Source organism: Mercenaria mercenaria, chromosome 2, assembly GCF_021730395.1.
Source record: "Mercenaria mercenaria strain notata chromosome 2, MADL_Memer_1, whole genome shotgun sequence".
Lineage (NCBI taxonomy): Eukaryota > Metazoa > Mollusca > Bivalvia > Venerida > Veneridae > Mercenaria > Mercenaria mercenaria.
Genome location: NC_069362.1, coordinates 89240441 through 89254730, shown reverse-complemented (window position 1 = coordinate 89254730; position 14290 = coordinate 89240441). Strand labels below are relative to the sequence as shown.

Sequence of the window (14290 nt, the reverse complement as noted above, 5' to 3'; positions counted from 1 at the left end):
GGATTGTAACCGCACATGCAGATGATGATTATAACGAAATATTTTTAATTTCAAGTCATTATCTTTTAAAGTACCAAAGATATGTCTATAAACGAAGCTTTCGAACAAATTTTACATGAAAATAATTCCAAGTATAACAACTTTGTGACCTTGACCTTGGGTATAATGGGCCCGGCCCCTGCACATACTTTGTATGTATGCTGGACAATGTTTATGTGAACTTACAGTAAGATATAAGCAATAGTAAAGGCATGACAGAAAAAAAAAGGTTGCCAAAAAACTTTAACCTTAAAAATAACCTAAGTATAACACCTTGGTGACCTTGACCTTATGTATAATGGGCCCAGCCCCTGCACATACTTTGTTTGTATGCTGGACATTGTTTATTTGAACTTACAGTAAGATATAAGCAATAGTAACAAAGGTATGACAGAAAAACAAAGGTTTCCGAAAAACTTTAACCTTAAAAATAACCTAAGTTTAACACCTTAGTGACCTTGACCTTGGGTATAATGGGGCCAGCCCCTGCATATACTGTGTTTGTATGCCGGACAATGTTCATGTGAACTTGCAGTAAGATATATGCAATAGTAACAAAGTTCTGACAGAAAAACAAAAGGTAGCCAAAAAACTTTAACCTTAAAAATAACCTATTAGTAAGTATAACACCTTGGTGACCTTGACCTTATGTATAATGGGCCCAGCCCCTGCACAAACTTTGTTTGTATGCTGGACAATGTTTAAGTGAAGTTACAGTAAGATATAAGCAATAGTAACAAAGATATGACAGAAAAACAAAGGTTGCCGAAAAACTTTAACCAAGAAAGCTCATGCCAACACCGGGGCGATTCAGTAGAATAGCCCCCCTATTTACCAAATAGTGGAGCTAAAAATAAAAAAAAACCATGTCTTCAGGATAAAGGAAAAATGAATCAAAGGTCTGAAGGGCCTGAGTCGGCTAATGATTGATGTACTGACAGTATAGTCTACCAGTTTCAGTTTGTTTTTAGTTTTTTTCTTAAAATTTCATAACACAGTGAGCTTGATATTTACCCAAAATATTAGATTCAGATACGATTACACTTTTCTCCAGTTTTCAACAATATATTTTACAAATTGTGATGATACGAAGACATTTAGCAGCAATTGGCAGTATCTGACATTGAAGTTTACGGTTAAATTACCTCTTATTTAAATCTTTTCATAAAAAAGTTGTTTCGTTTCGTGAAAGCAGCCAAACATAGACGATCTACTTTCGATTTCAAAAACTACAAGAAAATACAACTTCTTCTTCTGATAATTTATCCGTTTACTGACTGCAAAATTCAACCCACGCAAAGTTTATAGAAATCATACGATGCGTGTTTACGTTCAATGTGGGAGAATTAAGGCTGATCGGCTATGTTACCTAACGCATCCAGACGATTCAGATTTTGTTTTTAAAAAAAGCATTGTGTGCGTTTCTGTAATTATATATACGTTTTTATACGCTTAGAAATTATTAGACATGCGTATTTGCATTATTTCTATACGTAATTTACGCTAATACGCATCTTATCTGGAGCCCTGTGGAACTATTTTTTGTCTTTCGCTGGATGTTACCCATTAGCTTTGTAAGCCTGCGCAATTCTTAAAATGCACATTTATGCTTAATGAGTTACATTCGAGTATTGCACAATTACAAGTCATAAATATGACAGATTACATCGTATATTGGTCATAGCAAAGGGAATTGACACAACTTAACTTCATTCATGCAGTGAACTGTTTGAAGTTTGAGAAATCTAATGGAACTACATCCCTTCACGTGTTATTCGGTCCATTTAGAGAATCGCTGAACAGCAAGGACTCGTCAAAAGGCTTTCAGCCTTTAGCCGACTCAAAAATGAGATTATTCAGTATTTTTTACGAAATTCTGAAAAAATGTATGTGTGTGTGTTCGGGTTTAACGTCTTTTTCAACAATTTTTCTGTCATATAAACGACGGAAAAAAAAAAGAGTAAGATATAACAAAATTTATTTTAAAAATTAACTGTTCCAAAGGTAACTTAAATTTCTGAGTTAATATAGAGTGTTTTATATTTTGTTCATATGTTATCCTTGAAATTCCATTTTGGTCATAAACAAAACTTAAGCTGAGCTGAAGCCATTGAAAAAACACATTAGTCTTGCAACAATTAATAATCTGTATTTCTTTACTATATGCCTGTCAATAAAACATGTTAATATACTTTTTCTATAGATAATAATTTGGATTTTAATTTCTTCATCCACTATCTGATCTTAATCCCCCTTCAAATAAAAGAAAGAAAGAAATCCTTTCATGCGATAAAAATGACACATCTGCTAAGTAAGAAACATTAAAAAGTTGCTATATTCTGCCACATCCACTGCTGATCTAAAGACTTAAGGTAACAATTTTTTGGCAATACAGATTGTGCATTCATGTCAAAAGTTTAATTTCATTGAAACAATCAAACAAGTGCACAGCATTTTCATCAGAATCAGTTGTGACAAAGAATAAATAAAATGGATTAGGGAAACATTATTTTGAATTGTTTAAGACTGAATGAAAACTTCACTAATTGCAAAGCAGCAATCATGTAACAGAAAATGACTGTGTTTCATTTTCTTAAGTGACTCTATTCAAATGTACTGTGAAATCATCAGTATTTGTGGGGGACTACTTTTCATAGATAAAATCACTATAAATACAACTTGCATTCATTTTGTCTAAACAAGATAGCCACGAAGGCTCTAGGTCGCTTCCCAGAGTAACACATTATTACAAACATGTTTGACCTAGTGACCCAGTTTTTGAAACCACATGACCCAGTTTCAAACTTGTCTGAGTTTTCAAAGAGACAAACATTCTGACCAAGTTTCATGAAGATTGGAGCAAAAGTGTCACCTCTATAGTTTTTATCTTCAATTTGGCCTAGTAACCTAGTTTTTTACCCATTAGGCAACCTGATCTTATTTTTAACCTGTTCGAAATTTTATAAGGACAAACATTCTGACCAATTCAAAAAAATGTGGCCTGAGTGTAAACAAGCATTCTCTTTCATTTGACCTAGTGACCTAGTTATTGTTTGTTTGTTTGTTTTGGGTTTAACGCCGTTTTTCAACAGTATTTCAGTCATATAACGGCGGGCAGTTAACCTAACCAGTGTTCCTGGATTCTGTACCAGTACAAACCTGTTCTCCGCAAGTAACTGCCAACTTCCCCACATGAATCAGAGGTGGAGGACTAATGATTTTAGACACAATGTCGTTTATCAAATAGTCACGGAGAACATACGCCCCGCCCGAGGATCGAACTCGCGACCCCGCGATCCGTAGACCAACGCTCTTACCTACTGAGCTAAGCGGGCGGGCACCTAGTTATTGATCCCGAATGACCCAGATTAAATCTTGTCCATGATTTCATGAAAACAAATATTCTGACAAAGTTTCATGAAGACTGGAGCCAAAAAGTGGCCTCTAGAGTACAAACAAGCCTTTTACTAAGTGACCTTAAGTTTTTGACCCCAGATGACCCAATATCGATCTCGTCCAAGATTTTGTTGAAGGTAACATTCTGACCAAGTTTCATTAAGATTGGGCCAAAACTGTGACCTCTACAGTGTTAACAGTCAAATTGTTGACGATGACGGACGGCGCACACAGGGCGATCACAAAAGCTCACCTTGAGCACTTTGTGCTCTGGTGAGCTAAAAAGTGGAAATCTGTGAATTCATATCTTCATCAAACAAGAGCACCGCCTTGCGGGTGCTGACGCTCATCTGATTTTTTTTTTTGTGTAATAGAAATATTGTCCTACCCTTGATTTTCTAAGTCTAAAAAGGGGCATCATTCTTGCAAAAAGCAGGATAGAGTTATGTTTCTTGATGTTCAGTGTCCACTTATGATGGTGAAAAACTGTTGCAAGTTTTAAAGCAATAGCTTTGATAGTTTATGAGGAAAGTTGACTTAAACATAATACTCAACCAAGAAAATGATTTTCTAAGTCCAAAAGGGGCATTAATTATTGCAAAAAGCAGGATGGAGTTATGTTGCTTGTTGTACAGGGTCTGCTTATGATGGTGAACAAGTATTCCAAGTTTCAAAGCAATAGCTTTGATAGTTTAGGAGAAAAAGTTGACCTAAACATAAAACTTAACCAAGAAATCTGATATTTTCTAAGTCCAAAAGGGGCCATAAATCTTGCAAAAAGCAGGATGGAGTTATGTTTCTTGCTGTACAGGGTCAACTTATGATGGTGAACAAGTGTTGCAAGTTTTAAAGCAATAGCTTTGACAGTTTAGGAGAAAAGCTGACCTAAACATAAAACTTAACCAAAAAAACTGATTTTCTAAGTCCAAAAGGGGCAATAATTCTTGCAAAAAGCAAGATGGAGTTATGTTTCTTGATGTACAGGGTCTGCTTATGATGGTGAACAAGTATTCCAAGTTTCAAAGCAATAGCTTTGATAGTTTAGGAGAAAAGTTGACCTAAACATAAAACTTAACCAAGAAATCTGATATTTTCTAAGTACAAAAGGGGCCATAAATCTTGCAAAAATCAAGAAGGAGTTATGTTTCTTGCTATACAGAGTCAGCTTATGATGGTGAACAAGTATTCCAAGTTTCAAAGCAATAGCTTTGATAGTTTAGGAGAAAAGCTGACCTAAACATAAAACTTAACCAGGCAACGCCGACGCAGATGCCGACGCCGACGCCGACAACCGCTCAAGTGATGACAATAACTCATCATTTTTTTTCAAAAAATCAGATGAGCTAAAAACCATTTTGGCCAAAACTATGAAATTTCATACTTGCAGAATTAAATGTTTTTACAGTATACCATTAATCATTTTCTCTACAGAAACTTTATGGGTTGTTTTCCAAGTCAACTAGTTTGTTTTGTTGGTTTTTCTGTAACACTTACACACTTTATATCCTAGATTCAACTTACTATGATAGAGGAAGACCCAGTTGCCCCTTACAGGTATGTTATCAGTACAAGCAAGCAGTTGGGTAGAAGATAGTCATCATGAAAGAATCTTTTTACATCCCAAGAGCATACAGGGCAAAGGTCAAAGTATTTTGCAAATATCATAGCTATTTGCATGACCTATTTGGTTTTTGAGTTAAGTTTAATGTTCATAAATAACAACTGACAAAAATTTTGTTTACAACACTACAATTACACAAAACCTGATTTAGACAGCTTTAAAGCGACTAATTACCCACACATCGTGGTGTCAGATTTTAAAAAAATCAAACTTTTGCTGTATTCACCTTTATGCTGCATATTCGATGTTCTTACAATGTATTTTTCATCAAATTCTGTTGAAAATCATTGATTTACTAATAAATTTATGATAAAAACATTCGTCTATAATTTCTAATAAGGGTTTCCCGGTTTAAAAAAAAAAACATCACCTGATTATCAATAGAGTGCAAACGTACAGGTATTGCACACTATTGTGACATTTTGAAACAAGAGCTGTCTCCATAGGATGACACATGCCCCCGATGGCACTATGAATGAATAGTTATGGCCGATGTAAGAGTTTAGGACCTCTGACCTACGGACCAGGGTCTTGCGCGCAACACGTCATCTTACTGTGGTACACTTTCATGCCCAATAATTTTAAAATCCATGTATGAATGACAAAGGTATGGTCCGGACACGCCCATCAATGCACTATCATGAAATATGACCTTTAACGTCTAAGTGTGACCTTGAACTTTGAGCTACGGACCTGGGTCTTGCGCGCGACATGTCGCCTTACTGTGGTACACATTCATGCCAAGTTATTTGAAAATCCATCCATGGATGACAAAGATATGGACCGGACACGAATGCACTATCATGAAAAATGACCTTTAACATCTAAGTGTGATCTTGACCTTTGAGCTAGGGACCTGGGTCTTGTGCGCGACACATCGTCTTACTGTGGTACACATTCATGCCAAGTTATTTGAAAATCCATCCATGGATGACAAAGATATGGACCGGACACGAATGCACTATCATGAAAAATGACCTTTAACGTCTAAGTGTGACCTTAACCTTTGAGCTATGGACCTGGGTCTTGCGCGCAACACGTCGTCTTACTGTGGTACACATTCATGCCAAGTTATTTGAAAATCCATCCATGGATGACAAAGATATGGACAGGACACGAAAATTGCGGACAGACCGACAGACTGACAGACCGACAGACGGTTCAAAAACTATATGCCTCCCTTCGGGGGCATAATAAAAACAAACAAAACAATGACATATTAAAATGAAGTCAGTACACTTCGTATGTTTACAATGCAATCAGTGATTTCTCATTACGGTATTCGTATTATACTTTTTCGTATTCGTATTATACTTTTTCGTTGTTAGTTCAACTGAATTTCCCAGACCCGTTAAATTTTGTCTTTAATTTTTTCTTCACTAAAATTGAATGAAGACAAAACGAGTTTGCAAATCTAGTTCTAACATGTTCACTAAAATTATATGTCACAACTGACACGTAATTATGTCTAAATACACTCCACGTTTAATACGATCTAGTGTTTTTTAAGCTTTCCTGTGATATTTTTAAACCTGTATGTGTTAGTTTTATAAATATCTTACACTTCACTTTAATACTAGATGCCCACGGGCAACATGTCGAGCCCGCCAGCTGTCAAAAGAACTAGGAGTTGCACATGACACCCAGTGTCTCATTGAGGCAAACATTTATGCCAAATAAAAAATGACTGCAAAAAGTTACAATATAAGTTATTTATAGTAACAACAAAGGGAAGTAAATCTTTAAAAAAAACTAAGTCCACACAAAAATCCTTACCAGTAGAGATAGGTCAAAAACACCTCAAAATTGGATGTAACATGCATATTATACTACAGAAAAGTGGTCTTGATTTTTCCTTACGACCAGTAATAAAAAAGCAATATAAGCTATTTATAGTAACAACAAAGGGAAGTAATTCTAGGTTCTTGCACACGACATTCCGTTTTATGATGGTGAACAATTGAGCCAAGTTACATCAAAATCCCTCCATGCATGAAAAAGAAATGCTCCGGACAAAGTTATACTTGTATCTGACCTTTGACCTCTAAGTGTGACCTTGACTTTAGACCTAGGGTCCTGGTTCTTGCGCATGACACTCCACAAATGATTGTGAACATTTGTGCCAAGTTACATCAAAATCCCTCCATGCATGAAGAAGAAATCTTCCAGACAAAGTCATTATTGAATTTAACCTTTGACCTCCAAGTGTGACCTTGACCTTTGAGATAGGAGCCTGCGGTTTGCACAGGACACTCCGTCCCACTGAGGTTAACATTCATGCCAAATATAAACGAGATTGCTCTATGCATGTCAAAGTTATGGTCCGGACAAACAAATCCGGACGGACGGACGCAGGCACGCACATACACCGAACAGCCATTTGGACAACTATGTATTCACTTCTGCAAGCGGGCTCGACAAAAAGCATCGCCCGGCCATAATTTTAGGATTGATTGATTTACAGATACTACCAATTTTATATGAAAATAAGCAACAAAACAATAAATTAGAAACCAGAGAAAAACAAACTTACACAAAGTATGTAATGCAAACTGAAAAAAATTGGGGATCGCACTCCCGACGAAAAGGTATAATACAAATACCATAACCGCTCGGCCAACAAGGAATCATTGACTAAATCGTAAACTTAGTGTACTGACTTAATTTTATGTTATTGTTTTGTTTTCACTTTTAAACGCCATAATTCTGTGCGCTACCTATAGTTCGGTTTTGTGGTGTACTTTTAATATTTAGGTAATGTTATTCAGTACGATAAGCAGTTCTTACCTTAATAAAGTAAAGTAAATCATTCTGACTTCCCTTTTTTAATAGGTAGACGAGTATGTAAATTGACCCATCAAACTACATGCACACTTTTGGTTTGCTGCCCACGTGATGATAGCGTCTAAAAATACTGTCACGATTCGTTTTATATTTATCAATGTTTACAACATAAATAACAAAATAAAGCGTTGTAACGGTTTATATAAAACTTCATGAGAAAAACTGCAAAAATTCAAATGTTTCCGTAATTCTGGAAACTATAAACTGGTCAACCATTATTATTCATGTAAATATATGCAGGCTGTCTAGCATACCCTGACAAAAAATTAGGGCTAATTTTAGGACAATTTGTACAAAAAAATAGGGCTAAAATAAGGAATTTGGTACAATTTAAAGGAAATTTTAGGGCTAAATTTAGGAATTTTCAAATTAAAATATGGACTTTAAAGACCATGTAATGTGCTTACCTTTATGTGACTGACATAAAAGTAACTCACAAATAGTGCTTTATTTACAGAAAAGACGTCTACCACTGGTAAACTGCTTTGATCTGTGCTAAACTGTTTTTTTTCTGAATAAGAAGAACTTTAAAACAACATTTAAAACATTTTCTCTTTTTGATCATTGCAAAAAAGTTAAAAAAATTAGGAATTTTTGTGAAAAAATAGGGCCTTTTAAGAATTTCCATTGATTTTTTTTAAAAAATAGGAATTTTAGCCAAATTGAAAAAAAATAGGAAAAAGTAGGAATTTTAGGGACGCTAGACAGCATATGAAACAATTGCGGCATTTTCCCTTCTGTCGAAAATTTATTTCAAAAATTACAATTCACAATGTGTGGGTTAGTCGCTTTAAGGCACCTGTGTCATTTTTTTTTTTTGTAATATTTCATAGAATGTTACATAAACCATGACTCATTGACCCCTGACTACTAAGCAATTTATAGGTTACCTTCTCTTCCCTCTCCCTGTGAAATAACCCGAGGGTCTATGTACTCTGGGCGTCGACCTAGGAACCAGGAGGTAAACTTCTGTAATGTTGATGATGATTCCGGCACAAACATGGCCAGTTTTCTCTTGTGTCTACAAAACAGAATTATACAGAGTAATTAACAAAGTGATTCACAGTTCTTGTTTGTCATTTACTTCTATCCATCAACATTACTCAACAATTATAGCAGCAGCTGTAGATTCTTGTCTTATTAGTTAGCACAGACTGAGTTAACAAGCATTGATTCATGAGAAGTCAGGATAATCAAATCTCAAATACAAGTCTAAGAACATGTCTGGGTTAACGTTTTCAATCTTAACAACACTGAGATCAGGTGACAGATATGGTGACACCCTTACTTTTAACCAATTATCTATTGACCACATGCAACCATAAGATGAATATTCCATAACTAAGATTGAGAAATTCCAGTTATTAACCCTTACTCTGCTAAATTTCCATAATGGACTGGTCCATCATTTACTTTGGGCAATACCATTTATTATTTGAAGGGGTCTTCAATGATAATTTTCTGACTGAAAAGCAACCAGTGCAGACCATAATCAGCCTGAATGAAGTGCAGGCTGATCTTGGTCTGCACTGGTTGCAAAGGCAGAATCATAAATTGCCGCCAGCTGGCTAAAGGCTATCTGATTCAGAAGACGTTCTCTCTGCCTCAACATCAGTGGCCTTAACATTTTATCAACAGTCAATTTTTTTCCACTTTTTATATTATTGGCCTTGAAATTGCCCGGAGTAACCAAAATGTAATGCTTAGTGTTTAAATATTAGCTCTGAACAGAAATGAGCCATGCCATGGGAAAACCAACATAGTGGGTGTGCGACCAGCATGGATCCAGACCAGCCTGCGCATCCGCTCAGTCTGGTCAGGATCAATGCTGTTCGCTAACAGTTTCTCCAATTCCAATAGGCTTTAAAAGCGAACAGCATGGAGCCTGACCAGACTGTGCGGCTGCGCAGGCTGGTCTGGATCCATGCTGGTCGCACACCCACTATGTTGGTTTTCCCATGGCACGGCTTAAATGATAGCAATGTCCAAAGATCATCATCAAAGCCATATGACTCTCCAGTGGTGTAAAATGGTAGAATTCATTTGGATAATACTACCAGCTGACACTGGTGATAGTGGTGCAGGAGGGAATACTCTATTTAGCATTTTTATACACTACACTAGTAACAAAAATGCTTAGGACAAAATTCTGTAACCTAGGCCATATAACTAGAAGCGGGCAAACCCCCCCCTGATTTTTGGCCCACCATGGATGAGTGACTTCATTTTTTATGTCATTTTACCCTGTGTCATCACGATAACACAAAATTCATGAATGTCAATATTTTATATGTTCAACTGATTCAAGCAAACAAGAAATCGTTGTATTAAGGTTTATGATAAACATCTCACTAAATGGCAATGGTGTGTCTGAAGTGGTTATTAGTACTCATAAATCTATCTTGGCATTGGGCTATAATAAGTTGTGCTAATAACCATTTCAGGACCACCATTGCCATTAAGTAAGAGTATATTCATCCTTATGGAATCTCAGTTCTTTAACTCTTTCTACTTTTATTCAGTTTCAACAGAATATCCAGTGATAACCAAGATAAATGCTTAAATACGGAATACCTCCCCCCACCCCTCCACGCCCACCAAAAAACAACAACATGAAAGCTTTTAATTGAACAATTGATCATTCTATCGAGAAATACTTACCAGTATTTAACAGCTTTTAAATGAAAAGATCAACTACACCCTATTTTATCAGTCTACAACAAGTTAAAGCTCTGTTAAATACATACTTTTAGACAGGGTAATCCCTGCATGTGAACCCTGAATGAAGACAACTATAAAATGTAACTTTTGTTTCAAGTTTAACCTTTGTTCTAAGACATTCATTTCCATTACATATGAGGAAAGCTGAAGGTGATTTGACATCACTTTCTGCCTACATGTGCCATTGCTCTTCTGCAAGTGCTGAAAAGAGTTATAGTTCAGATTTTATAAGTACAAGTAGGGCCATAATTCTGACAAAATGCAGGCTAGTTATGGTTCTTGGCCTACATAGTACGCTATTGGTGATAAAGAAGTGTGCAAAGTTTCAAAGCTGTAGCTCTTATAGTTTTTGAGAAAAGGTGACCTAAACAAAAACTTTAATTTGATAAAAACTCAAATTTCTAAGTACAAAACGGAACATAATTCTGACAAAATGCATATCAAAGTTAATGTTCTTAGCCTACATAGTCACCTACTGATGATAAACAAGTGTGCAAAGATTCTAAGCTGTAGCTCTGATAGTTTTTGAGAAAAAGTGGACTTAAACAAAAAATTTAACCAAGAAACTCAAATTTTCTAAGTATAAAAAGGGCCATAATTCTGACAAAATGCAAAACAGAGTTATGGTTCTTGGCCTACATAGTCCCCTAATGATGATAAACAAGTGAGCAAAATTTCAAAGCTGTAGCTCTTACAGTTTTTGAGAAAAGGTGGACCTAATCAAAATTATAACCAATGCCAATGCCGACACTGACGCCAACCATCAAGTGACGACAATATCTTGTAGTTTTTTAAAAATAGACAAGCTAATAATTGCATTCTAAGAAATCTGTATATGATTACCCGAACATAATTTCATAAAACTTGCATTCTTCATAATTTACCAAAGAACATCACAATATTTTCAGCATTTCTCTGGTTAAATGGGATAATTGCCAGTTTCGAAACCATAATGACCTTACGCTCTACCTTATATATATATAATTATATGATCTTAATAAACAGGCTGTTTTCTAATTGTTAAGGCAAAAAGACATAATTATTAAGGGAAATCCATATCAGAAATAAATACATCTACACCATGTGAATGGTCCACTTCAAAATTTTCATATATAATTAATCGTGTTACTTGTTCCATATTTTCGCAGCTCTAAGCACTTAACTCGGTCTAATTGCAAGTCACAAGTTCACACATTCCCAACGGCAATGACAACCTTCATATAGAAGAAGAATTTCCTAGCAATTCCTTGTCAATAAGGCAAATAATTGTACAATATTCCACTAACAAGCAGTTTTTTCCTGCTCTGAATATATTAATATAAACTTGCTTGCAGCTATTGTGCATTTATGTAAATTTCATCATCAAGTATCTTCCAATTTTAGGCCATTCAACTAGTCACTACATCACAATGGTCATTCTAAGCTTGATCAGATCAGGTGGTTCCAACATTACTTGAACTGTGAATTTTTTGCAGAAAGAGTGGATTCAAAATGGATGAAATGACACTTTTTTGGTTTAAAGGATTTTTTACCCATTATATACAGAGTCAAATGAAAATAATAATGGACCTGCAGTTTGTTTTAGATTCTGAATAATCAGCAAGAAACCTAATGCAACACTGTTCCAATGACTTGCTACTTTAAACACATTTAAATCAGTCCAGGATACAATCCTGTTTCTCATAATCTCAATGTCTAAGCCTTAGTCCTTACCATAGCTTTACACCATGTGTATCTTTCATTTACACAAAACAACCTGTGAATGTTTTTAACATTTTACTCCTTGAAAGCAATGACCTATAATTATTGTTTGCCATAAAATGAAGTTTTCCTTACAACTTTATTTCTGAACTTCATTGTGTATTATGTCACTTGGAACATTTTCACATATCAAAATGGTTGTTACTATTTTGGATATTAATAAATAACTAATGTTATCAGTTTACATGCAGGCTATCACACGGTTTTACCCAGAAAATGGAATCAATGATGGGTTCATAATAAAAAATTATGTGAAACAATTAGCCAATTTCTTTACAACAAAAGTGGCAATGGTTTAGAACTCATTTAAGTTTCTGTGCATATGTAAAATGGCCCTCAACTAGTTCTGGATAAATTACACAAAAAATGTGACTACTGTCTCGCAAAAATAAATATGCAAATACAATATATAAGAACAGCCGTTGTGCTCAGCATAATTATAGTAGAATGTTGGTACACTAGTTTGTGTGAAGTCAGAATGATTCTTATGGGGAGAATTTTTAGCTCAAAAAGTGAGAAACGGAATGGTAACCACTTGAGTATGTTAAGTAGCGACACAATTGGAACTGTGATGTGTTAGGGTTTTGGCCAATTTTTCAAAAACTAACCAGATTATTTCACAGAAAATATGCATGCACTGTCTTTCAAGAAACCCCTTCAAAATATAAAGTGTAAAATAATAATACTTGATCATGATAAGCAAAGTACTTCATAAGATATTCTCAAAAGTTAACAAAAATGTCCTTCCACTGTTACACCATCAGATTGTACAGAAGTTTTGAATCAATAGCACGAATATCAGATAAATGAACACAATGTGCAGACTCTGACCCATCTGAGCTCTAGGCCCACCCATCTTTTCCATTTGGTTCATTATATTATGGGAACAAATTCCTGTAAACCATACCTACAAAACTGAAAATATATAATTTTATCAATGTTTACCACTCTTTGTATGTAAATTCACCAGTCAAACAATGTTGGAACAATGATCTGATCTGATCAATTTTAGCCAGTGTGATTATACCATGTGCCTGTAACATACACATTTGTAACATACACACACACCTTTGTATTTTATAAAGTGATTTATCTTCTCTACTATCAACTTGATTATTAAAGATTTGAAGAAAATGCAAAATGTTTATAGGAAATGCATTGGATGGATAAAACAGTAAAAACTGTCAAAGCTGTTCACTGATTCAGTTTGATATTTACATAAGTCAAAGAGCTATAAAAATGAATAGATCGGCAACTTCAAAGGCATATAGAGCAAATCTCGCCAACATCATGTGGGAACTGAATGAGATCTCATTTTACCGGTGTATGAAACAGACAGCAAAAGGATAAAAATTTGTGTTGTGAAAAACTTTCTATCAGATTGTTTATAATGATAATAGTGTCTTTTTAATGTTATTAGTATTTTCTACAAAAGGGAAGGATTTAATTTATCATTGGAAGTCTGAGAAATCAAAAGTTGTCGTTTGAAAATTGGACCCGATTCGGTTTATTACGTGCCAGCTGTATCGCCAGTGTAATACTTTTATAAGCATCTGTTGATCTGATCACGAGTGATCAAGTTAGCAAACGCTTCAGTAAGATAACCCGCCTAAACACGAGCTTGCGCGAGATTATCCCCTGTTGCCAATCTGTGTATTTTATACTTCTTTAAATTAGTTAGATAAAAACAACCGTTACTTACTAAACAATTAGCCTTTGTTTAGATTTTTCGATTGTACAGATTCTGAAAAAAACAATTATGCATTGTGCACACAGGAGAGTGCTGTATTTCAAAACAAAACAAGTCTGTACAGTCCATGATTACAGCATCCAAGGTATAATGACTATTTTCTAGAGCCACTACAGAAATCATAAAAAAACATAGCTTATTAAATTCTTTAAGAGTCT

At 35.1% G+C, this 14290-nt stretch overlaps 1 protein-coding gene across 1 annotated transcript in view; it reads right to left on the bottom strand.

The window, feature by feature from the left end:
• Window positions 1–14290, bottom strand: part of LOC123564552 (B9 domain-containing protein 1-like) — a 33810-nt gene that overhangs the window by 5230 nt on the left and 14290 nt on the right. Inside the window, exon 5 of the mRNA XM_045358219.2 lies at window positions 8791–8921. Within this exon, the coding sequence (XP_045214154.2) occupies window positions 8791–8921 (131 nt within the window). The remainder of the gene's footprint in view (window positions 1–8790; window positions 8922–14290) is intronic.